This window comes from Bufo gargarizans, chromosome 8 (assembly GCF_014858855.1).
Source record: "Bufo gargarizans isolate SCDJY-AF-19 chromosome 8, ASM1485885v1, whole genome shotgun sequence".
In the NCBI taxonomy this organism is placed as follows: domain Eukaryota; kingdom Metazoa; phylum Chordata; class Amphibia; order Anura; family Bufonidae; genus Bufo; species Bufo gargarizans.
Genome location: NC_058087.1, coordinates 97,279,696 through 97,306,920, shown reverse-complemented (window position 1 = coordinate 97,306,920; position 27,225 = coordinate 97,279,696). Strand labels below are relative to the sequence as shown.

Here is a 27,225-nt window from a genome sequence, read left to right as displayed (position 1 = left end):
GACTTTTTAGGGGCCCTAAAGCGTGAGAAGAAGTCTGGGATCCAAATGTCTAAAAATGCCCTCCTAAAAGGAATTTGGGCCGCTTTGCGCATCTAGGCTGCAAAAAAGTGTCACACATGTGGTATCGCCGTACTCAGGAGAAGTTGGGGAATGTGTTTTGGGGTGTCATTTTACATATACCCATGCTGGGTGAGATAAATATATTGGTCAAATGCCAACTTTGTATAGAAAAATGGGAAAAGTTGTCTTTTGCCAAGATATTTCTCTCACCCAGCATGGGTATATGTAAAATGACACCCCAAAACACATTCCCCAACTTCTTCTGAGTACCGCGATACAAGATTTGTGACATTTTTTGCAGCCTAGGTGGGCAAAGGGGCACACATTCCAAAGTGCACCTTTCGGATTTCACCGGTCATTTTTTACAGATTTTGATTGCAAACTACTTCTCACACATCTGGGCCCCCAGAATGCCAGGGCAGTATAACTACCCCACAAGTGACCCCCATTTTGGAAAGAAAACACCCCAAGGTATTTTGTGATGGGCATAGTGAATTCATGGAAGTTTTTATTTTTTTGTCACAAGTTAGTGGAATATGAGACTTTGTAAGAAAAAAAAAAAAGAAAAAAAAGTCATAAATTTCCACTAACTTGTGACAAAAAATAAAAAATTCTAGGAACTCGCCATGCCCCTCACGGAATACTTTGGGGTGTCTTCTTTCCAAAATGGGGTCACTTGTGGCGTAATTATACTGCCCTGGCATTCTAGGGGCCCTAATGTGTGGTAAGTAGTTTGCAATCAAAATGTGTAGAAAATGGCCTGTGAAATCCGAAACGTGCCCTCTGGAATGTGTGCCCCTTTGCCCACCTTGGCTGCAAAAAAGTGTCACACATCTGGTATCACCGTACTCAGGAGAAGTTGGGGAATGTGTTTTGGGGTGTCATTTTACATATACCCATGCTGGGTGAGAGAAATATCTTGGCAAAAGACAACTTTTCCCATTGTTTTATACAAAGTTGGCATTTGACCAATATATTTATCTCACCCAGCATGGGTATATGTAAAATGACACCCCAAAACACATTCCCCAACTTCTCCTGAGTACAGCGATACCAGATGTGTGACACTTTTTTGCAGCCTAGGTGGGCAAAGGGGCACACATTCCAAAGAGCACCTTTCGGATTTCACCAGTCATTTTTTACATCTGGGCCCCTAGAATGCCAGGGCAGTATAACTACCCCACAAGTGACCCCATTTTAGAAAGAAGACACCCCAAGGTATTTTGCGATGGGCATAGTGAGTTCATGGAAGTTTTTATTTTTTGTCACAAGTTAGAGGAATATGAGACTTTGTAAGAAAAAAAAAATCATCATTTTCCGCTAACTTGTGACAAAAAATAAAAAGTTCTATGAACTCACTATGCCCATCAGTAAATACCTTAGGGTGTCTACTTTCTGAAATGGGGTCATTTGTGGGGTGTGTATACTGTCTGGGCATTGTAGAACCTCAGGAAACATGACAGGTGCTCAGAAAGTCAGAGCTGCTTCAAAAAGCGGAAATTCACATTTTTGTACCATAGTTTGTGAATGCTATAACTTTTACCCAAACCATTTTTTTTCTACCCAAACATTTTTTTTTTATCAAAGACATGTAGAACAATAAATTTTGTGAAAAATGTATATATGGATGTCGCTTTTTTTGCAAAATTTTACAACTGAAAGTGAAAAATGTCATTTTTTTGCAAAAAATCGTTAATAACAAAAATAGTTAAAATGTCAGCAGCAATTAAATACCACCAAATGAAAGCTCTATTAGTGAGAAGAAAAGGAGGTAAAATTCATTTGGGTAGTAAGTTGCATGGCCGAGCAATAAACTGTGAAAATAGTGTAGTGCAGAAGTGTAAAAAGTGGCCTGGTCATTAAGGGGGTTTCAGCTAGCGGGGTTGAAGTGGTTAAGGACTTGGCCATTTTTTGCAAATCTGACCAGTGTGATAACTTTAAAATGCTTTTACTTACCCAGGCCGTCCTGAGATTGTTTTTTGTCACATATTGTACTTCATGACACCGAATTTCCAAATTTCCAAGTTTCAATTTCTCTACTTCTATAATTCATAGTAATACCTCCAAAAATAGTTATTACTTCACATTCCCCATATGTTTACTTCATCTTTGGATCATTTTGGGAATGAAATTTTATTTTTGGGGGATGTTACAAGGCTTAGAAGTTTAGATGCAAATCTTGAAATTTTTCAGAAATTTTCAAAAACTTTTGGGGACCAGTTCAGGTCTGAAGTCACTTTGCGAGGCTTACATAATAGAATCCACCCAAAAATTACCCCATTCTATAAACTACACTCCTCGAGGTATGCAAAACTAATTTTACAAACTTTGTAAACCCTTTAGGTGTTCCACAAGAATTAATGGAAAATAGAGATACAATTTCAAAATTTCACTTTTTGGGCAGATGTTCCATTTTAATCAATTTTTTTTTCAGTTACAAAGCAAGGAATAACAGCCAAACCAAACTCATAATTTATGGCCCTGATTCTGTAGCTTACAGAAACACCCCATATGTGGTTGTAAACTACTGTACGGGCACACAGCAGGGCGCAGAATGAAAGGAATGCCATACGGTTTTTGGAAGGCAGATTTTGCTGGACTGTTTTTTTTGACACCATGTCCCATTTGAAGCCCCCCTGATGTACTACTAGAGTAGAAACTCCCAAAAATTGCCCCATTTTAGAAACTACAGGATAGGGTGGCAGTATTGTTGGTACAAGATAACAAGAAATAGCTTTTTGTTATTTACAACATTCATCTGACAGGTTAGATCATGCGATATTTTTATAGACCAGGTTGTCACGGATGCGGCGATACCTATGTATACTTTTTTTTAATTTATGTAAGTTTTACACAATGTTTTCTTTTTTGAAGCAAAAAAAAATCATGTTTTAGTGTTTCCATAGTCTGAGAGCCATATTTTTTTCAGTTTTTGGGCGATTACCTTGGGTAGGGTATGATTTTTGCGGAATGAGATGACGGTTTTATTGGCACTATTTTGGGGTGCGTTTGACTTTTTTATTGCTTGCTATTGCACTTTTTGTGATGTAAGGTGACGAAAAATTGTTTAATTTAGCACAGGTTTTTTTTTTTTTTTTTTTTACAGGGTTCATCTAAGGGGTTAGGTCATGTGATATTTTTATAAAGCCGTTAGATACGGACATGGCAATACCTAATATGTATACTTTTTTTTGTTTATGTAAGTTTTACACAATGATTTTATTTTTGAAACAAAAAAATAATCATGTTTTAGTGTCTCCATATTCTGAGAGCCATAGTTTTTTCAGTTTTTGGGCAATTATCGTAGGTATGGTCTCATTTTTTGTGGGATGAGATGACGGTTTGATTGGCACTTTTTTGGGTTGCTTGTTATTACACTTTTTGTGATGTAAGTTGACAAAAAATGGTTTATTTATTTTTTATTTTTTAAGGTGTTCATCTGAGGGCTTAGGTCATGTGATATTCTTATAGAGTTGGTTGATACAAACGCGGCGATACCAAATATGTATACTTTTTATTTATATAAGTGTTACACAATAACAGCTTTATTAAAACAAAAAAAATATATAATGTTTTGATGTCTCCATATTCTGAGCCATATTTTTTTTATTTTTGGGACGATTGTCTCAGGTAGGGGCTCATTTTTTTGCGGGATGAGGTGACTGTTAGATTGGCATTATTTTGGTGGGCAAATGCCTTTTTAAGGCTGGGTTCACACGGGCGTGTCCGGATTAAGTCCGGATGCGTCCTGGTGTATTGCGGCAAACTCGCGCGATTAGGTACGCAATTGCAGTCAGTTTTGACTGCGATTGCGTTCCGATGTTAAATTTTTGTCGCGCGGGTGCAATGTGTTTTGCACGCGCGTGATAAAAACCTGACTGTGGTACCCAGACCCGAACTTCTTCACAGAAGTTCAGGTTTGGGTTCAGTGTTGTGTAGATGTTATTATTTTCCCTTATAACATGGTTATAAGGGAAAATAATAGCATTCTGAATACTCACCTTCACCTCTTGATCGCGTAGTTCCCAGTCTCTTCTTTACTTCTTTAATGATGAACTACCGGCTAGGACCTGTGGTGACGTTAGATCACATGATCTTTTACCATGGTGATGGATCATGTAATTGGAGCATGTGATCTGACGTCACCACAGGTCCTAGCTGGTAGTTCATCATTAAAGAAGTAAAGAAGAGACCGGGAACAACACGATCAAGAGGAGCAGGTGAGTTAATTTTTTTAATTTTTTTTGTAACCCTCAATTGACCACCTACTAAGCTTTCTGTATTCAGAATGCTATTATTTTCCCTTATAACCATGTTATAAGGACAATAATACAGTGAATAGACTGTCACCTAGCAACCATGCGTGAAAATTGCACCGCATCCGCACTTGCTTGCGGATGCTTGCAATTTTCACTCAGCCCCATTCACTTCTATGGGGCCTGTCCTGCGTTAAAAACGCTGAATATAGAGCATGCTGCGATTTTCAAGCATTGCAGAAGTGATGCGTGAAAATCACAGCTCATGTGCACAGCCCCATAGAAATGAATGGGTCCAGATTCAGTGCGGGTGCAATGCGTTCACCTCCCGCATTGCACCCACGCGGAAATCTCGCCCGTGTGAACTCAGCCTAATTGCTTGCTGTACTTTTTGTGATGTAAGGTGACAAAAAATTGTTTTTATTGAGGGGTTAGGTCATGTGATATGTTTATAGAGCCGGTCGATACAGACGCGGCGATACCTAATATGTATACTTTTTTTTCCTTCTATTTTTTACCAATTTTTTAAAACTTTATTTGGCAAAAATGACATTTTTGTTTATTTTTACTTGAAACTTTTCATTTTTGGGGGGAAAACTTTATTTTTTCAACTTTTTTTTCACTTTATTTTTTGTCCCACTTTGGGACTTGAACTTTTGGGGGTCTTATCCTTTACAATGCATTCCAATACTTATGTATTGGAATGCATTGGCTGTATGAGTAATACTGTGTGTATTACTCCTACAGCTTCCGGCCTGTGAGATCCAGGGGGCTGGATATCACAGGCTCTTCACCGGAAGGCAGAGCAATGCCTTTCTTAGGCCCCTTTCACACGGGCTTTGCGGATTGGGGCCGGATGCGTTCAGGATGCATTCAGTGAAACTCGCACCACTTTGCAAGTTCAGTCAGTTTTGACTGTGAATGCGTTCAGTTGTTCAGTTTTTTTTCCCTCGGGTACATTTTGATGCGTTTTTCACGGGCGTGATAAAAACTGAAGGTTTACAAATAACATCTCTTAGAAAACCATCAGTGAAAAACGCATCGTACCCGCACTTGCTTGCGGATGCAATGCGTTTTTCACGCATCCCCATTCACTTCTATGGGGCCAGGGCTGCATGAAAAACATGAATATAGAACATGCGTGAATATAGGGCTGCGTGATAATAGAACATGCTGCGATTTTTACTCAATGCAGAACTGATGCGTGAAAAACAACGCTTATGTACACTGACCCATTGAAATGAATGGGTCAGGATTCAGTGCGGGTGCTATGCGTTCACGTCATGCATTGCACCCGCAAGGAAAACTCGCTTGTGTGAAAGGGGCCTGCTGCATCGCGCTGCCTTCCATGCCATCAGGCCCCCCCCCCACAGCCCCATGGGGACCCGATGGCACCGCCGACTACCGCCGCCCGTACAATAAAAAGCCGCAAAACGCAGGTCTGAATTGACCTGCGGTTTGCGGCGATCGTCGACACGGGGGGTCATGGGAGCCCCCCGCGCATTTAGCCAAGGTGCCTGCTCAATGATTTGAGCAGGCACTTTGTTCCGATCACTGCCCGCCGGGCGGCGGTGATCGGAACTATAGATGACGTCCCGGTACGTCATGGGTCCTTAAGGACTCGGTAAATAGGGGTTAATGGCTGCATCAAACAGCACTTGCACCTTAATAACAAGAACGGTTTGCTGGAATGACAGAGCTATATAATTGCAATTTGGATCCCCAGTCAGTGCACCAAGGTGTATTAGGATTGTTCCTATTATCCAGTCTGTAACCTCCCCTACTGAACCATGCTCTACACCAGTGTTTCCCAACCAGTGTGCCTCCAGCTGTTGCAAAACTACAACTCCCAGCATTCCCGCACAACCAAAGGCTGTCCGGGCATGCTGGGAGTTGTAGTTTTGCAACAGCTGGAGGCACACTGGTTGGGAAACACTGCTCTACACAAATGCTGTGGAACGATTCCTTCCTATCATTTTCCTGCACTTATAAATAAAACTTCGATTTGCTCATCTCTAAAAGTAATTTTATAAATCCCTGATTGTACAAAATGAAAAATAAAAAAACTGAATTTATAGGCTCATATATTAGCTTCAAAATCATTAAAAAAAAAATTAAGAAATGTAAGAAAATAGATAAAAAATATATGTTTAAATCACCCCCCTTTCCGTATAATAAAAAAAAATATACCGTACTTAAATAACAATGAATATAAACATCATGGGTATCACTGCAACCAAAAATGCCCCTACTATTAAAATATAGCGGCGTAACGGAAAAAAGTGTCAAAATAGCCGATTTGCCATTTTTTCATTGCTTCTCTTACTCAAAAAATGCAATAAAATGTAATCAAAAAGTAACACACACTCCAAAATGGTATCAATAAAAAGATACATTGTCACACAAAAATGAGCACCTATCACGATCGGCGTAACTGTCACATACGTGACACAGAGGGAGGGAAAGAGGGAGGCCCTGCCCTAGTGAGAGGGAAGGTGGTGACCCCTGACTCACCTTGCGACTGGTGCCTGGCTGCCCTGTCGTCCCTAGACGGGTTCCTCACCCGTACGCCGATCACGTGCCTAAAACCCTGGCTTTCCCTAGGATGAGCCCTAGATAGTGAACAGGGCGGTGGGAACACTAGTCCGCACCACTAGCTCTAAAGGAAAACACCAAGGGGAGGACAGACAATACAAACTAAACATATAATCCCAGGAGGGCAACAACAGGAGACAACAAAAGCCCAACAGGGATCCGGAGGGTAGCACTCTGGAACAACAACCAGATTCTCAGCTCCAGTGGGTCAGCATAGATGTCCAGGCAGGAAGCTCTATAACTGGCAACAAGAGAAGTGTGAGAGGAGAATATAAGGAGTTTGGGAGTGGCAGACAAGAAACAGCTGAGGAGGAGAAGCTACGGATCCCTGAGTGAGACAAAAAGGATAGCAAGGCAAACACAGAAAACAAACACTAAGAAACACTGTGATCTTTAGACATAGAGCGCGCAGCCACCCGCTGCGACTTCCTGACCCCGGGTATAACGGAGTCAGACGTGGCTCTTGACACCCTCGTGACAGTACCCCCCCTTTCACGAGGGGCCTCCGGACACTCAGGACCAGGTCTCTCCGGATGAGAGACATGGAAAGCCTGAATCAACCTGTTGGCGTTTACCTCTGACGCTGGAACCCACATTCTTTCCTCTGGACCGTAACCCCTCCAATGCACCAGATACTGAAGAAAGCGGCGGACCCGACGAGAATCAACAATTCTGGATATTTGAAACTCCAGATTACCATCCACAACAACAGAAGGAGGTGGCAGCGGTGATGGTTCTAGAGGTGGAACATACTTCTTGAGCAGCGACTTATGGAAGACGTTATGGATCTTAAAAGTCTGAGGTAGCTCCAGGCGAAAAGCCACAGGGTTAATGACGGCTACAATTTTATAAGGACCAATGAACCTAGGACCCAGTTTCCAAGAGGGAACCTTCAACTTAATATTCCTAGTAGACAACCACACATAGTCATTCACTCCTAGGTCCGGACCTGGTGACCGTTTCTTATCGGCCATGCATTTGTATTTACCACTCATATTTTTCAAGTTAGCTTGCACCTTCTGCCATACCGATGAAAGAGATGAAGAAAACCGTTCCTCTTCGGGAACCCCAGAAGACCCCCCCTCTTTGAAAGTACAAAATTGGGGATGAAAACCGTATGCACCAAGAAATGGTGACTTGCCAGTGGATTCCTGACGGCGATTATTTATGGCAAACTCGGCTAACGGTAAATATGATGACCACACCTCTTGGTTTTCAGACGCAAAACACCTTAAATATGTTTCTAGGTTTCGGTTGGTACGCTCAGTCTGTCCATTCGACTGAGGATGGAAAGCTGAGGAAAAGGATAAGTGTACCCCTAAACGGGTACAAAAAGCTTTCCAAAACTTAGAAATAAACTGGGTTCCCCGATCCGAAACCACATCGGAAGGGACCCCGTGAAGCTTCACGATTTCACTGATAAACACCTGAGCAAGAGTCTTAGCATTAGGAAGTGCGGGTAGCGCAATAAAGTGTACCATTTTGCTAAACCTGTCTACTACTACCAAGATAACTGTTTTACCCGCAGACAAAGGTAAGTCAGTGATGAAATCCATTGATAGATGTGTCCATGGTCTATTGGGGATGAAAAGTGGCAATAAAGACCCTGCAGGACGTGTATGAGAGACTTTCGCGCGCGCACAAGTAGAACAAGTAGACACGAAATCTATTACATCCTGACGCAACCTTGGCCACCAAAAACGACGAGACAATAGCTCCAAGGTTGCTTTACTACCCGGGTGCCCAGCAAGTGCCGAATTATGATGTTCCTTCAATAACTCAAGACGCAGGTTTAACGGTACAAACAATTTCTTTGAGAGGCAAGAGGCCGGGGCGTCCCCCTGGGCCTCTAACATCTTTCCCTCTAGAACAGAGTGTACAGCAGAGACAACCACTCCTCTTTGTAAAATAGGTACCGGATCACTAACATTACCCCCTCCAGGGAAACTACGAGACAATGCGTCTGCCTTGGTATTTTTTGCCCCAGGACGATAGGTGATTACAAAGTTAAATCTGGTAAAGAATAGCGACCACCTAGCTTGTCTAGGGGTGAGACGCTTAGCCGATTCTAGGTACAGAAGGTTTTTGTGATCCGTAATTACCGTGACGGGGTGGATTGCTCCCTCTAAGAAGTGACGCCACTCTTCAAACGCCAGTTTAATCGCCAACAGTTCCCTATTTCCAATATCATAGTTCTTTTCTGCTGCAGATAATAAGCGCAAGGACGCCATTTGCCAGGAGACGGACCCTGAGACAATACAGCCCCCACTCCCACCTCCGACGCATCAACTTCAACAATAAAAGGCTGGGAGACATCAGGTTGAATTAGGACAGGTGCCGAGGTAAATCTCTCTTTTAGAGAGGAAAATGCAATTTTAGCGGCGTCAGACCATTTAGAAAAATCAGTCCCCTTCCTAGTCATGTCAGTAAGGGGTTTAACGATCACTGAATAATTTTTAATAAACTTTCTGTAGAAATTTGCGAAACCCAAAAACCGTTGTAGAGCTTTAAGGTTCTCAGGAAGATCCCAATCTAAAATTGCCTGGACCTTCCCAGGATCCATACGGAAACCTGAGGCAGATAATAGATATCCCAGGAACTGTATTTCCTGAACGGCGAAGACACATTTTTCAATTTTCGCATATAATTTATTCGTCCGTAGGACCTGCAGTACTTGCCTGACATGTACTTCATGTGTTTTCAGATCAGCCGAATAAATTAAGATATCATCTAGGTATATGACTACAAACCTGCCGATGAGATGACTAAAAATATCATTAACGAAATGTTGGAAGACAGCAGGGGCATTGGTCAGACCGAAAGGCATGACTAAATTTTCGTAATGCCCCTCAGGGGTGTTAAAAGCTGTCTTCCACTCATCCCCTTCCTTGATACGAATCAGATTGTAGGCCCCCCTAAGATCAAGTTTGGAGAACCACCTAGCACCCGCAATCTGATTAAAAAGGTCAGGAATGAGAGGAAGAGGGTATGGTTCTCGGACGGTTATCTGGTTTAGCTCACGGAAATCTAGGCAAGGACGCAGGCCCCCATCTTTCTTTTTAACAAAGAAAAACCCTGCAGCCACGGGTGAAGAAGAGGGTCTGATGTGTCCCTTGGCCAGACTCTCGGAGATATAATCTTTCATGGCTTGTCTCTCGGGACCCGAAAGATTATACAACCTGGACTTGGGTAATTTTGCACCGGGAATCAGGTTAACCGGGCAATCATAAGGACGATGAGGTGGTAGCTTCTGACAACCCTTTTCAGAAAAAACGTCCTCAAAGTCCGAAATAAATGTAGGTAGGGAAGCTATGGAGGCGATTAAGCAATTGTTATTTAAGCAATTCTCTCTGCAATGCTCACTACACTCCAATATCTCCCTGGCCTGCCAATCCACCACTGGATTGTGCGCTACCAACCAGGGAAGACCCAATACCACAGGAGAGGGAAGGCCCTCCAGAACGTAACATGAAAGACGCTCCTTATGGTGGTCCCCTACCCGAAGATGTAAGTTATGGACAACGTGAGTGAGGTTTCTCTGAGACAGAGGAGCAGAGTCAATAGCGAATATGGGAATGGGTCTCTGCAGCGTACAGAGAGACAAACCCATAGTGCGGGCAAAATGGGCATCTATCAAATTTACCCCTGCACCACTGTCTAGAAAAAAAGAAATAGACTCCGTCTTAACACCAAAAACAATAACCGCTGGCAACACAAATTGAGATGTTTGTATGGAGGAAACGTATACCCCCCGGCTGACATCCTCCGCACAGCCTGGGGTTAGTAGTTTTCCGACGGTCTTTTGTTTTTCGGAAAAGGAGGGACAGACATTAATGAAATGACCCTTCCCCCCACAGAAAAAACAAGCCCCCCACCTACGGCGAACCTCAGGAGGACGGACCTGAGGAGAAGTTCCTCCTAGCTGCATAGGCTCATCCAAGTCAGTACAGACTAACTGCTGCTTGGGAGAGGTTACCGATTGCTCAGGAATTTTCGATCTCTCCCTAAGACGTCTATCTATCCTGATAGAGAGGGACATAACAGCATCAAGGGAAAGGGGGGTCTCATACAGCGCCAGCGCATCCTTAACCCTTTCAGATAACCCAGAGCAGAACTGACTCATGAGAGCCGGGTCGTTCCACTGAGTATCCGTAGCCCACCTGCGGAACTCTGAGCAATATTCCTCTGCTGGCCGATCTCCCTGTAGGAGTCTCCGTAACTTCGACGCGGTCAGGGTCATCATATATGAGACCCAAAGCCCCAAAAAATCCCTCCACTGACCGGAGAGCCTGGGAACCAGGGGGTAACGAGAACGCCCAGGATTGCGGGTCCCCCTGAAGCAGGGAAATAACAATCCCCACCCGCTGTTCTTCATTACCTGAGGAGTAAGGGCGCAGCTTAAAATATAATTTGCAGGCCTCACGGAACAACACAAATTTGTCCCTTCCCCCAGAGAATCTGTCAGGAAGAACAACCTTGGGTTCTGTAACAACCTGGTTACCCATAGCAACCGCTGGGCTTACGGTCTGCTGCATTTGCTGCTGCTGTTGGAGGACAGACGCCTTCAATCCTGCCACCTCCAAAGACAGGCCTTGAAGCTGTTTTGCCAAAGCAGCAATAGGATCCATATTGGATTCTAAGTAGAGAAAAAAAATTAAAAATTATATATTTTTTTTATTTTATTTTTCTCAAAAAAAATAAAATAAGGGCCAGTTATAATATCACGATCGGCGTAACTGTCACATACGTGACACAGAGGGAGGGAAAGAGGGAGGCCCTGCCCTAGTGAGAGGGAAGGTGGTGACCCCTGACTCACCTTGCGACTGGTGCCTGGCTGCCCTGTCGTCCCTAGACGGGTTCCTCACCCGTACGCCGATCACGCGCCTAAAACCCTGGCTTTCCCTAGGATGAGCCCTAGATAGTGAACAGGGCGGTGGGAACACTAGTCCGCACCACTAGCTCTAAAGGAAAACACCAAGGGGAGGACAGACAATACAAACTAAACATATAATCCCAGGAGGGCAACAACAGGAGACAACAAAAGCCCAACAGGGATCCGGAGGGTAGCACTCTGGAACAACAACCAGATTCTCAGCTCCAGTGGGTCAGCATAGATGTCCAGGCAGGAAGCTCTATAACTGGCAACAAGAGAAGTGTGAGAGGAGAATATAAGGAGTTTGGGAGTGGCAGACAAGAAACAGCTGAGGAGGAGAAGCTACGGATCCCTGAGTGAGACAAAAAGGATAGCAAGGCAAACACAGAAAACAAACACTAAGAAACACTGTGATCTTTAGACATAGAGCGCGCAGCCACCCGCTGCGACTTCCTGACCCCGGGTATAACGGAGTCAGACGTGGCTCTTGACACCCTCGTGACAGCACCTATACAGCTCAGTAGACATAAGTATAAAAAAGTTATGTGGGTAAGAATATGGTGATGTAAAAATGTCTTATTTTTTTTGTTTGAATTTATTTTTACACTATTTATACATACAAAACCTATACATCTGGGATATCCTTGTAATCATACTTACCTAGAAAATGAAGGACATGGGTCAGTTTTGCTGCAAAAAAACGCCGTAGGAACAAAACCTGTAAAACAATGTAGGATTTTTTTTTTTACAATTCCATCCCATTTGGAATTTTTTTTTACCGCTTCCCACTGCATTGTATGCCATAATTAATGGTGGCAGTAGAAAGTAGAACTTGTCCCGCAAAAAAAAAAGCCCTCATACAAGCTATGTGATCGGAAATATAAATAAGGTATGGCTCAAGAAAGATAGAGAAGAAAAATGAAAACACAAAAACGAATAGAACTGATTTTCAGACGCTTAATCTTCTGCCACAAAATCTGCCACATGTGAAGGCACTTTTGGAGTTTTAAAGTTTTATTGTTTTCTGTTACAAATCTAATCCATGAAAGTAATGAACCCAAGAGGTCTGAGGGGAATATGCCTTCAGAGATGTACAATGACATAAATCCATGTGACACATTCATTCCTAATCTTTCATGATTGTGATGTTGTGGTCATGGATCCAATTTTTTTTTATACAGATAGATTTTTTTTCTTCTTTTATTATTAGGCAATGAGAGTTTATACTTGTTCTAAGCTATAGTTTCACATAGATAGAGAATCTCCGTAGGACATTTGGTTCAGGCAATCAAGTAAATCATATTTGTCATGGTGCAGGTGAATGTATCTTAGACTTTGTATTCCTGTTGTTTATTGGCAATCCATATCTTATCAGTGGCCAGTATGTATGGACAGATCTTATATTTTGTTTGGTTGCAGGGGCATGTTCCTGCTGTTGTTTTAGAGGACAGTGAGCTTCTGATAATTATGTTTCTGAGGAAAGGGTGCTGCTTATAGCAAAAGAGTGGGGGGTCTTGACATATGGATTTCAAACAGTTTTCTTTTTGTAACAATAGCATCAGTGGCAGGATGGGGGCAGCAGCAGCCATAGTACAGAGTATGATGGTAGGCAGGCAGACAGTGGAGAAGAAATGATCGGTCACCATCTATTCAGTGTTACCTGGAGTTCTCACAGACCCACATTTCACTTGTTTTAAAAAATGGTGTTTTGTACACTGGTGAAGGACAACTTGAGTTGTTTTTGTCACGATACCCCCTGCCACGCTTTAAACCATCTCTGAGATGCCACGGTAGGCTTGATAAGACAGGCTTGCCTAGAAGTTCATGGGGTCAGCTAATACAATATGCACCGAACAACGGCCAGAGTTCAGGTAAGACTGAACCTGTGTCGCGGCTGCGGATGGGGAAAACCCTCAGCCGTGCGGTATCAGCAGATGGGTGGTCAGAGCATGGCCAGGACAGGAATAAGGGAGAAGGTCACCTCCTACACATCCCTAATTCTGACCCTGTCTCCTATCCATATGAGCCAACCCTGCAGGTAGGAGGGCTCATACTCCGGAATCTGATATTCCTGCTCGCCCTCAGGGTGGCCCTGGACTAGGAGCAGGGTAAGACAACACGTTCCTCCTAGACACAGAGGAACAGGAGTCTCACTGGCCAAGCTACATAGAAAGGGGAACATAAACAGACATATGGTAATGACAGGTAAGTGAGACTAGTACCACACTTACCCACCACAGACACACAACCTGGAACCCACGTGCAAGTGCTGCTATCCACAACCAACACAAAGGACACAGCACACAACAGACATCACACAGGAACCCAGTAAACCATATGCTGCAATAACAGATAAACCATAAACTAACACCAGACATAACGTTTATGACCACCAGGGTGGCCCTCACTGGCAGATGGTAAGTAACCAGGAGGCTGTCTCCAGCAAGCATGGCTGAAGAACCCCCACTGACTACTGCTATTCACTGAGGCTTTATAGGGCCAAGTAGCCACACCCACAGTGAGACACACCCAGTGCACACACACACTAGGAAGGAAGTTAACCCTTCCAACACCAGGGAAGGGAAGACATCAACTTAAAGGGGAAGTGCACACAACACATATAACACCCCGTGCACACCGATAAAAGGCACACCTATAAAGAGAGGTTGCCAGGTGCAACCGCATGCCTATTGCAGCAAGCTGCCTAGCACCGCTCAGGCTGCTCTGCTGCCACATACACAATGTTGCCAGTGGCAACCACAGGTGAGGCAACATACTATAGCCCTCACCTGTGATTGAGAACAACACCAAGACCGCAGGCAACTGCATGCGGCCACAGCAGTCACGACCATGACCAAGGGTCGTAACAACCTGGGTGTTGAGGTGGTACTGCTTCTTTTGCTGATTTGCATTAACCTGGTGTGGCACATGAGAAAATTAATCTATAATGTTGAAGATGCTGAGCTGGCAGCTGTGGTTGCTACTGCTGTGCCTTCTGCTGCTGGTGTTATTAGGAAGGGTGGAGAGATGCCTCCAGGTCAGACATGCGGGCAGCAGGCGGCTGCATACTGAAAGCTGTGGAAAGCTGCTTACATGGTGTTTCCTGGTAATATAGTAATTTGACCTCCCTTTTGGCAAGTGAAAAACAATTTGCTTTAATAGCAAGAGTCCCCCATTTTACTTTGATAGTGAGGGTATAATAGCATGGCTATCCAGTAATCATCAGACTGCTTCATGTGAATGATATGGCTGTCATCATGTAAGCAAGAAAGCATACACCTTGCCATTTTGACTAGTGTGCCTGAGGACCCAGTTCATTCTGGATCTGCCCTTCCTCTGAGAAGATTGGTCATTGTGGTCGGTATTGTCATCATCATTGGCCTCCTCCTCACCCTCCTCCTTTATGGGACCTCTTCTGTATGTGTCCCCAAAAGCTACAGGGAGGCCACAAAAATTGATAATCTGTTCTTCTGATATTTTTTGTTGTATCAGCATGAGAGTCTGCTCTAAGATAACTATCGGGGGATGACATCGTTCATGCCACAGTTTTCACTACTGACAAATCTGGTGGCCTCTTTAAAGGGCCTGAGTTAATAAAGTTAATGAGCTAATGAAGCCACTGTCAGCAGAAGATTACAGACTGCGCAGGTAAACACAGAAGGAGAACATGAGCCTTGATGAGATTTGGAGCGGCAGCTGGGAAGTGGAGAGAAGAAGAGGAGTGGAGGAACAGGGCTCACTGCTAAAGTGCATGATGGGTTCCAGCACTGATAAACTAGTTGCATATTTGTAAAAACGTGTTTTTTGGGGGAGATAGAAAACATTGAATTGGACATAAAGGCATATTTAGAAATGAGTATAGCAGAGCATCATATATGTCACATACAGTATGTCATACAAACAGCTAAAAATAGTACAGACAGATTCTCCTTAAATTCTCTCTCTGACATTTGGATTCAAAAGAAAATATTGCTGTCCAGTAGTCCCTATTTCTCCAGAAGTGTCTTTGGTTCCATAAAAATGTGGTAATCTGTAATTATAATATTTAGACACTTTAACATAGGCAAAACATTATACTGCCTATTAGATGGCTTACAGCTGACTTAATTTTGCTCCAAAATTTTAGTGTAATTGTGGCACACATTGTTGCATCTTAAGAAACACCTCTTTTGGAATTCTTATGCTTTTTGACTGTTTAATCTCCTAAACTGTGTACATTTCTTGTAGCCTTTTCTACTGTAATCAATATACATTACTGTAGATAGCTTCCTTACCTCATACACCAAATATTGTTGTAAGCATGGAAATAATGTGCACTACAATTTACTTTTCACAGATGAAAGATGTCTTCTTTTTCCTCTTCCTCCTGGCTGTGTGGGTTGTTTCTTTTGGAGTAGCAAAGCAAGCTATATTAATCCACAATGAGATAAGAGTTGACTGGATATTCCGTGGAGTTGTCTACCATTCTTATATGACCTTGTTCGGACAGATCCCTTCCTACATAGACGGTATTGGATGTATAATGATGGGGATGTTATAATAATTGTCAATAAATGTGTATTCTAAGCTAATTTTTCTATGATTGAAGATAACAAAGAATGTACAGGTATAAATAAATAAGATGCCTAGTAGATAACTTACAGTACTTGTCCATGATGTATATTCCACGTATAATACTGATACTGAAGTTAAAACATGTCTGCATAATTGTAATAATATTGTTGTACATCATACAAATGATATGACATTCTGTGGCCCTACTTTTTTTCTTTCTACTTTCAAGTAAGCAAAGCCTGAAATGTGAAGAATGTTGGTGGGACAAACATTTTAACCTACTGCAGCTGATGTTCTTTATTTAAAGTCAGATCTAGTGTGAAACACAAGACATAACGTTTAGAATTGACCAAAACTTAAATGAGCCCGTTGAACATAAAAACAATACGCAAAAGGCCTTATGCACACGGTGAAACAGTGTGCCAGATCTCTATAGCTCTGTATCTAAAGCGCAAAATAAAAACCCTATGTCCACATATGGTGTTCCTTGCTGCAATGTATGTTGGAGGCATTTTCCACTAAAGCAATTCTTGAAGAGGAGAGTATCTCTGTAATATGGCATCATGCCACATTAACTTTATTTTATTGGGTTCATTAGGACACAAAAACTTTGTATGCCTTCTGTATGAAATCAGAGGCTTACAAGGGCCCATAGAAATGTGTCCTATTATGTTACAGAGCTATACTATAGTCATATGCACACGGCAGTTGCTTCACTTTTTTCTGCTTTAATATATACCATTTAGTTTTCCACTTGGTATTTGTTCATTGCTGAAGGCTTTGCATTTATTCATCCAAAAGAAGATCGGTGAGATTACTCACTGATCTTGAGGAATAAAGCTTGGCTTTATTCACCCCAAAAGCAGCAGAAAGAGCTTCAGATATGTGAAAGAAATATGATCAATATAATTATTTCTCTTCTCTCCTATACTCTATCATGCATACTGCCAATGCAAAACAAAAAAGTTAGCACATTCTTTTAAGATTTTTACAAAGTTACTAGCAGATAGGTTGTCATTGTGGCTTCCTGACCTTATGCATAAAGACCAAGTGGGATTCTTCCTCCATCGACAGGGAGGGAACAATACTAGATTGGCTATTAATCTCATACACGTTGCTAATAAAGACAGACCAAAGTGCTTGTATGCTTAGTTTAGACGCAGAGAAGGCTATTGAACACTTAGGATGGCCCTTTATGTTCTTTGAACTATCTACATTTGGTTTGAAAGGCCCCTTTGTTTCTGCTATTTGCGCTTTATATCACTCCCCTTCAGCGGCCATAAAACTTCCTTATGACACTTTTCCAGTATTTCGGATGTACAATGGTACTAGACAGGGGTGCCTTTTGTCTCCTTTATTGTTCCTTCTTTGCATCAAACCATTAGCTATGGCTATTCACCTCCATCCGGATATTAAGGTGATCCTTACCTGAGTTATGGAATTTAAGATGTCATTATTTGCAGGTGACGTCCTTACTCAGTTGCATATAACCCTGCCTAGCCTACATTCCCTTCTAGAGCACTTTGTCGTCCTTTAGGATATAAGATAAACACAGCAAAAACAGAGGCACTCCCCCTTAACATACCAGGAGAATGCTAAACCACCTTACAAAGTAACTTTTCTTATTGATGGTGCTCTAGCGCCATTCGCTACTTTCGTGTAAATATCTTGAGTACATACTGTGAACTATATAACAAACACTTCCCTTCCTTGATTGCGGAAATGAGTAGATTAATGGATAGGTGGACTCTTTTGCCGCTCTCCCTACTGGGACGTATTGCTGCCATTAAAATGACCAGTATACCCAAAGTACTCAATCTTTTTGATACAGTACAGATTCTGGTATCTTGTAGAGTACTGAAAGCTTTGCAATTTGCTCTTTGTCTGGGCGGGAGGGTAGCATGTTCTTCTCTTAAAGCCTTTACGAGGTGGACAGAGATAGCGAAGCTATGGATTGCCCCGATTCATATCAAATTCTTTACTTTGGGGTTCTACAGGCTCAGTGAAATGATCCTCTTTGTTGGGATGATGTTCTTTTCCTGTGACATATGGAATACATGTGCAGTAAGCCAGATTGGGACCAATGCACACTGGCGCAATACTAAGTGCTGACTGGGTCAGGTTGGGAGCTCCTACTAACACAACCTTCCCCCAGCAGGGGTGGCTGGTACACTCTCCAACTTCCTTCTCCTCCCCATGAGACAGGATATGGGGCCGGCCCACTTCTGCTCACAGAGGGGGGAGAACTAAACTGGAATTAACTATTCCAGTCAAGCAATACTAAATTGGCTATGGTCCTGCTATATACTGCTGCCACCTGCTGGTGCACAAGGAAATTAGAGCATATACATAAAACAGGCCTAGAAAATACATAAAATTACAATAATGACAATATAATTCTATATGACATGTGGTAGCAGGGAAAAAGAGTTTGGTAACATAACTCCGGGATGTTACATTCCCCTTTACTTTAAGTTAAGCCGCCCTTGGCTTACGTTTAGGAGGGTTAAGAAAGATCAGCTCTGGGTACCCAATAAATACAAAGTGCTGCGTGAATTTACATATAATGACATACTTAGACAAAACATTTAATGGCTTTCCACAGGTTCCTGCCTGCTAGAGTAAGGTGTCCCACACACAGTTTCCTTCTCTTGATATAACCAGGTAATCTATATACTGCACAAAGCAAAACCTTTACTGACTGACTTTGTATGTCTTAAGCGCTGTAAACATCAAAAAAAGCATGGGGGTGTCTTTACTTCGTAATCCCGCTATAGTGTAATGGAATGCCCTCAAATGGAAGGGTGGCTTTATCCTGTATTCCCTTCCCTGCACGATAACCTGAGAAATTTGGCTTGTAGCACGATCACTATGATGACTGAGGGGAAGCTAAAATAAGGCTCTAAGGCTTGAGGTACCATACCTTAGGCAAAAGGCTCAGAAGGGGAGGTATTTATCGTCTCCATATCTTCTGGCAATGTCACAGGATGGGACCAATCCTGAACATAAAACAAGCGGGAAGGAGCAGTCTAGGACTTCTAATGATTCCCGAAGCAGCACGGTACCTGTGTAGTTACTGGATCTGCCTGGACTTACCACTTGGTCCTACCCTGGGTACCTATGGGTATATATCACCGGGTGTAGGCCATTAGTATTCACGTCCCTATGAAGACAGTCCGTATAAAGAGGGGAGAGAACAAGAGCTGTTAAGTTGAGGCACACTTAAATAAGTTGCTACATTTTTGTTAAGTGCAATGGTTAAGTGCAATTGTTACAATTAGTGCATAAATTCACATTGTGGCACCTAGAAGGAGAATACACACAATGGCCATGTTATCTTGAACGTTGCATAACTGGCAACTGGTACAATAAGTGGAAAAGTATTAAATAACATGAAAGTCACAAAGAGCTCAGGTAGCATTTGAGTCTTTTCTTTGGGTGCAAGCTTTTATGTTGCAATAAAACATTTTATAAAAGTAGTGCAATTTTGAATGCAAAATGAGGCCCAACAATAACTTGAGTCCTGTTTCCTGGAAGTGCTTGAAGTTGTAGAATCCTCTGGAAACTGATAAAAGTCAATTGTAATCCACTGGGATAAAAGTTAATTGTAATCCAAGGGTGGTATAAAATGTCATGTAAAAGCACAAGGTTATCAATTAACCTGAGAAAGGGGATAAAATGATGAACTTGGACATAAGGGGGTTAAATGATGATGGGGGGGGTCCTAACAGAGCATGACCATCAGGGTGAGGACTAACCAGGCAACCTGAAACATAAAAACGTTAAACACACACAAGGCCAACAGGTCCTCACCCGTCAGGAATCAGTCCACGATGTGGCTCCCAAATGTCACAGTTTTTATTTAGAGGACACTTTAGAGGAGGGCATCCATGTCCTCATCGCTACTCGAGCTGCTATAGCGCATCAGGGGGCTCTCCTGCCTCTGGTAGCTCATGGTAGCGGCTGTGGTGGTGCGCCACTGCCCTCTAGTGGTAGCTGTTGAGGATGGCTGTGCTGACAGCCTGGAAAACTCAGCTGTAACCTGTTGTAATCCGGGATCCCTGGCTGGTACAGAGGGGCTCAGAACCTCTGGCTGAAGGGGCTCAGGCAGGGACACAGCAGGTGTCTGGGGCTGTTTCCAGGGCAGAATGTACGGCTGCACCTTGGGATTAAATGTTAGTACTTAATTGTTGATCTGGCCTACCCGCAGGGTTGGTGGTGCAGCCAGGTCAGGTATAAGTGGAGCAGGTTCAGGCTGGGGCTGCTCTCTGAATCACATTCGGCCATCCGGGGTCTCTTGTAGACATCTCACCTTGCCCACAGAGCCTGGATCCTCCTGCCAGGTCTCTGGGGTGACGGCAGGGGTAAATGGTTTGTCCAAAAGGGTTACACCAGCAGCAAAGGGGCCCTGTACAGAGTGCATGGGGGTATACTCCACCTGATCCCCCGAGTACAAATTGCGACGGGCCTGCGGCAGGTAGTGCCGTTTTACTGAGCGTCGGCCCACAAAAATGTATGTCCCGGAATGGTTGTCCTGTAGGAAACCGACTACCCGTTCTAAGGAGAACCATAGGACGGTTCTGGTCCGTCGGATTAGTCTTGGATCCCCTGGCTGGGGGTCACCCACCACCTGCTTCACCCATTCATCGATGGCGGATTTGTACTCCCAGGCAGTCTGGGCAAAAGCAGTGATCTCACGGGGCACTTCAGGATTCAGGCTCCCCGGCTTGATGAGAGTGGAGCTGGGCGGCGGAGTGGAAACACCAGCCGCCTCGGCCGCACCAGTAAGGGTCTTTGACGAAGCAGGCCTAGGCCTGGTGGTAAATTCAGGAGCCTCAGGGCGCGCGGCAGCTCCTAACTGTTGTTGCGACCGGGCGGCCGGTTCCGGTGCCTCCTGGTTGCCATCACAGGGTGCCATCTCCATCTATGATGCAGGTTCATCAATGGCTGGCACAGCGATGTCAGCGGCATCCTTAGCAGGAGCAGGTACGACGTCAGCGCCAATCTTGACTGGTGCCTCGTCCTCCACACTGTCACTTGACATGGCGGAGGGATATACAGCCTCCGGAAACTGAATTAGGTCATGGTCTTCCTCCGCAGGGACCAGGACATTGACAGCGGCCTTCTCTAGAAGATCAGGGGCGCTGGCCAAGGTAAGTGGCATGGGCTCTTTGACCGCGGAGGGATCCACTGCCTCCGGGGACTTGGCAAAGACAGAGGATCCGCTCTTGTTTACAATTTGCGAGACTCGGCTCTCCGGCGGTTGCTCCTCATAGACTGGCTCTCCACCCACAGCCATCTGGTTCCATCTGGGCTGGGGAAACGCCATCTTTACTGCCTCCTTGATCCAACAGACTGCCAGAGATAAGGGTGTAGCCCACAGGGAGGAGTCAGCACTTCCTTGGATCACAATAGAAAGTTCATTGGGGGCAGTCTCTAGTTTTCCCGCTTCTAGGGGAGCGTATTCGACATCTTCGCGCTCTTGAGGGGGAGTTACAGAATTTCCCCGCTTCAGGGGGCGTATTCGCTAATTTTGCGCTCCTGAAGGGGTGTGCTTGTCTCTTCACACTTCTGAGGGGCGTATTTGCTATCGTCATGCTCTTGAAAGTCATAAAGATGCTGGGCCATGAGGGAAACATGGCTGATTAACCCTTGCAGTGCTGACGCGCACAATGCAGCATTTTCAGGTCCAGCAATAAAAGTAATAAAGTCTATTTTCAACGTTTTTGCACAATCTGCAGCCCTTGCAATACTGTGGAACATGCGATTAGATCCGAATCTGTACACAATTGGATCCGGTTCTGTTGGACAGGGTTTAGGCACACAATTCAATCCTATCCTGTGCCAGTGACGCCAAAACATGCAGTAAGCCAGATTGGGACCAATGCACACGGGCGCAATACTAAGTGCTGACTGGGTCAGGTGTAGGTATAGTTAATAGTTTTTGTTTGTGACGCCAATTGCAGGGTGCGCAAGCTATAGTCTCAGGGCCCTTTAAGATGTAATAACTCACGTACCAGGTGAAGAATGCCAGACTGGGGATAGTGTTTCTGTGTAATGTCAATGGTGTCTCCTACCTGGGTACGGCTGGACTCCTGGATCCTGGCTCACTTGCAATAAAATTAGTGTTGCTAGTAGGAGTAACTGAGGAACTTTGGTAGTAAGGAATGAAATCCAGACTGGTGATATAATCCAACTTGTATTTACTTAATGCAGCATAAATCCATACGAGTTACAGCAGTAGTCATCTAGGTCCCAGCAGGTATTGGCAATATGTGGCAGGGATCAATATCTCTTCTTATTCTGATCATATGCCTGAAGAATATGGCAGGTATCTATCTTCTGCTCTGACTATATTCTGCTTAGTATGGGCCTAACTAGCTGAGGAGGAATTTGGGCTTCTCCTGGACTCTGGATATGTACTCACAGCTTGGCTCACAGGGAATGCTTCTTCCTGGAGGCTGGAGGTGACTGCTTTTCTTATCAACCAGCTGAGGCTGATGGCTCAGGCTGGGAATGTCCTCTGGTCTCAACTGAGAGAAGGTCCTGGTTTGGGATCCCTATAACTCCTACTTATAACTCCTACTAACACAACCTTCCCCCAGCAGGGGTGGCTGGTACACTCTCCAACTTCCTTCTCCTCCCCATGAGACAGGACATGGGAGCTGCCCACTTCTGCTCACAGAATCAATGAACTATTCCAGTCTAGCAATACTAAACTGGCTATGGTCCTGCTACATACTGCTGCCACCTGCCTGGTGCACATGGAAATTACAACATATACATAAAACAGGCCTAAAAAATACATAAAATGACAATATGATTTCACTTGACATGTGGTAGCAGGGAACATAACTCTGGGATGTTACACATGTTCCAGATTGTTTCCTCTTAATTCCGCCCACTCCGCTATGACATTCTTTCTTTTTATACTTCTTTTACCTGACAGTACCTTGCCTTGTTTTTTTTAAGCCCATGGTTTCAGCATTAACTATTTCGGCTTGTAGACAGAGTGCATCATGCCACGTTGAAACCCTTTCCCTTTGACATTTTGAGGATCACATGTAACGTGCCTCCAATGGCTCATTACTCCTATATACAGGTTTGTTATTTTTACACCTCCTTGTTTGCAGGGCAGACAGTCTCCTTGCCTACAACCTTTGAGAAGTTATGTAAATTGACCACATCTACAAAGGGTCTCAGTTCAACCATCTATCAGATACTTACTACCCCTAGCCTGGAACAGTTTATTAAACATTCCTATATGTGCAAATGTGAAAACTTCTTAGGATATTCTTTATCGCCAGATATGTGGTGGTGTATATGGTGCAGAGCAACAACCTCCTACATATGTGTATCATATAAAGAAAGGCAATATACAATTCTTATGTACTGGTACAACACCAGCACTGTTGCATAGATTAAACCCCATCCATTGTAAATATATGCTGGCAGTGTAGGGCACCAGGTGGAGATTTACCCCACTTATTTAGGAGTTTTCCCTAATTTGACCTTTTGGATGAAAGTTAAGACACTGATCAATGAAGTCTTGTCTCTGGATGTCCCATTGGAACCCACATGCTATCTGGTTAATGTCTTCCCGAGTAACCTGCCCAAAAGAAAAACTAAGTTAGTTCAACATGCATTTATGGCAGCTAAGTGTCTAATAGCTTGGTACTGGAGGCAGTCAAATCTACCCTCTTCTGAAGAACAGTGATGAGAGGCAAAGGCAATATTCAAATTTGCAATATTTTGTGAATATTTAGGCGAATATTCATCATATATTCGATAATTTGTGATCTCCAGTCATAATTTTCTTGATTGTGAAAAACGGAAAAACTGAAAATTTGCAATAAAAAATTGCGGTAAAAAAAATTGCGATCAATACTACTCCTAAAGTCAAAAATATTGCAGCCTTCTCATTGGCCCACAAGCAAGAAGCAGTGTGGGATCATAGGTACTGATGAAAAAATCTAGAATATTTGCGGTTACGAAGATATAGCACTATATTCTAGATATTGCTAATTCTCGAAGTGACAATATTTGCGGTAGAAATTGGAAAAAATTATTATAACTGGTGTGATATACCAGTCGCCCCCTAAAAAAACTGATAGAAGCGTGGTGTTATATACCAATTATATACTTTCTATATAGTGCATTTGGGTACAGCAGCATTTGTTTGTCACTGTTTGTAGCAGAGGTAACTCAGCAAAACAGCAAACAAATGCTGCTGTATCCAAATGCAATATATAGAAAGTATATTATTGGCATATACAGTCATGTGAAAAAATTAGGACACCCTTTGAAAGCATGTGGTTTTTTGTAACATTTTTAATAAAAGGTTATTTCATCTCCGTTTCAACAATACAGAGAGATTAAAGTAATCCAACTAAACAAAGAAAACTGAAGAAAAGTCTTTTCAAGATCTTCTGTAAATGTCATTCTACAAAAATGCCTATTCTAACTGAGGAAAAAGATAGGACACCCTCACATGTATTCCAAAACTAACAAGTGGGGAATGGTATAAAAATGTAAATTTATTGATAAAAATACAAAAGATGGAGCTGCTACAGAATTACAAGAATGCAGAGAAGCACAGGGTCACGGACGCCACAATACACCAAAGTGTCAATGAATAATGACACATTTTACAGGTACCAGAGTAAAGTGCTGATGTGCATTTAAAGGTGACCAAAATGGTCCAATATGCAGTTGCTACACGATATCTTCAGACAAATAATGCAATTTGCCCTGTTAATAGCAGGGGAAAGGCACAGCGTATCCATACATGGCGTTGAAGCCGGAAAGCAGCAAACCATGGAAGTGAGATTCTCTGGTGAAAATCACTATGTAAACAGTAGTTGACATGGATGTATGAAGAGACTCACTATGGATACGTGCAGAGTCACTAGCGGGGTTAGGACAGGGAGATATCAATGTAAAACGTACCTGAAGACATGGTGGTGAGTGGACGTGAGGACCCTGAGCGCACAACCTCAATGTATTCCCTCTTAAATTGGCTCAGATCTCACACAGGTATATCACACCAGGTGCACATAATTAGTAGATCGTTACTCTGCATGTTGAATGAGGCTTGCCCTATTTAAACCTCAGACATTTAGTTTGGTGTGCTCCTGACTGTTGAAGTGAGAGTGAGCACCATGGTGAGAGCAAAAGAGCTGTCAGAGGACTTCAGAAAAAAGATTGTAGCAGCCTATGAGTCTGGGAAGGGATTTAAAAAGATCTCAAAAGATTTTGAAATCAGCCATTCCACTGTCCGGAAGATAGTCTACAAGTGGAGGGCTTTCAAAACAACTGCCAACATGCCCAGGACTGGTCGCCCCAGCAAGTTCACCCCAAGAGCAGACCGCAAGATGCTAAAAGAGGTCTCCAAAAACCCTAAAGTGTCATCTCGAGAACTACAGCAGGCTCTGGCTACTGTTGATGTAGAAGTACATGCCTCTACAATCAGAAAGAGACTGTACAAGTTTAACTTGCATGGGAGGTGTGCAAGGAGGAAACCTTTGCTTTCCAAGAGAAACATCGAGGCCAGACTGACATTTGCCAGAGATAAAGTTGACAAAGACCAGGACTTCTGGAATAATGTTCTTTGGACAGATGAGTCCAAAATTGAATTATTTGGACACAACAGCAGAGGACATGTTTGGCGTAAACCAAACACAGCATTCCAAGAAAAGAACCTCATACCAACTGTGAAGCATGGAGGTGGAAGTGTCATGGTTTGGGGCTGCTTTGCTGCAGCAGGACCTGGTCAGCTCACCATCATAGAATCCACGATGAATTCTACTGTGTATCAGAAGGTGCTTGAAGAACATGTTAGACCATCAGTTAGAAAATTAAAGCTGAAGCGGAACTGGACCATGCAACATGACAATGACCCAAAACATACTAGTAAATCAACCAAAGATTGGCTGAAAAAGAAGAAATGGAGAGTCCTGGAATGGCCAAGTCAAAGTCCAGATTTGAATCCCATTGAGATGCTGTGGGGTGACTTGAAAAGGGCTGTACGTGCAAGAAACCCCTCAAACATCTCACAGCTGAAAAAGTTCTGCATTGAGGAGTGGGGTAAAATTTCCTCAGACCGATGTCGAAGACTGGTAGATGTCTACAAGAACCGTCTCACTGCAGTTATTTCAGCCAAAGGAGGTAACACTCGCTATTAGGGGCAAGGGTGTCCTATCTTTTTCCTCAGTTAGAATAGGCATTTTTGTAGAATGACATTTACAGAAGATCTTGAAAAGACTTTTCTTCAGTTTTCTTTGTTTAGTCGGATTACTTTAATCTCTCTGTATTGTTGAAACGGAGATGAAATAACCTTTTATTAAAAATGTTACAAAAAACCACATGCTTTCAAAGGGTGTCCTAATTTTTTCACATGACTGTAATATCCTGATTCTATCATTTTTTTTTTTTTTGGGGGGGGGGGGGCGACTGGTATATCACACCAGTTATAATTATTTTTTCCAATACCGTTTGTCGCTGTGTGTAGCAGAGGGAACGCAGCAAAAATTGTGCATGTCTAGTAATTATTTCTTGGCTGCAAATATGAGCTGAAGGTTTTTCAAGTTCGCCTGCCATTAAAATGAATGGGACCTGCCGCAAACCTGTGGTTCGCGAACATTTGATTGCATTCACACGCTTGCATTCGCGTACATCCTGGCAGATGTTCATCCATCATTATTAATATCTATACGACTGAGGTAGTCCTGGATGCCCTACACTGGATTAGAGGTGATTTCCTGTCATTTTTTTTCTTCCCTGACCCTTCCTTTTGTACTCCTGTCCCATTCCTGTAATCTTTCATTACCTACAGCTATATTTTTTATAAACGACAACATAGTTGTGTTTTTTCTTTATATGGTTATT

The 27,225-nt window shown here is 43.1% G+C and overlaps 1 protein-coding gene across 1 annotated transcript in view; it reads left to right on the top strand.

The window, feature by feature from the left end:
* The window catches only part of TRPM2 (transient receptor potential cation channel subfamily M member 2), a 1,289,439-nt gene that overhangs the window by 592,643 nt on the left and 669,571 nt on the right, over positions 1 to 27,225 (top strand). The window contains exon 19 of the mRNA XM_044304068.1: positions 16,121 to 16,292. Coding sequence (XP_044160003.1) covers positions 16,121 to 16,292 — 172 coding nt within the window. The remainder of the gene's footprint in view (positions 1 to 16,120; positions 16,293 to 27,225) is intronic.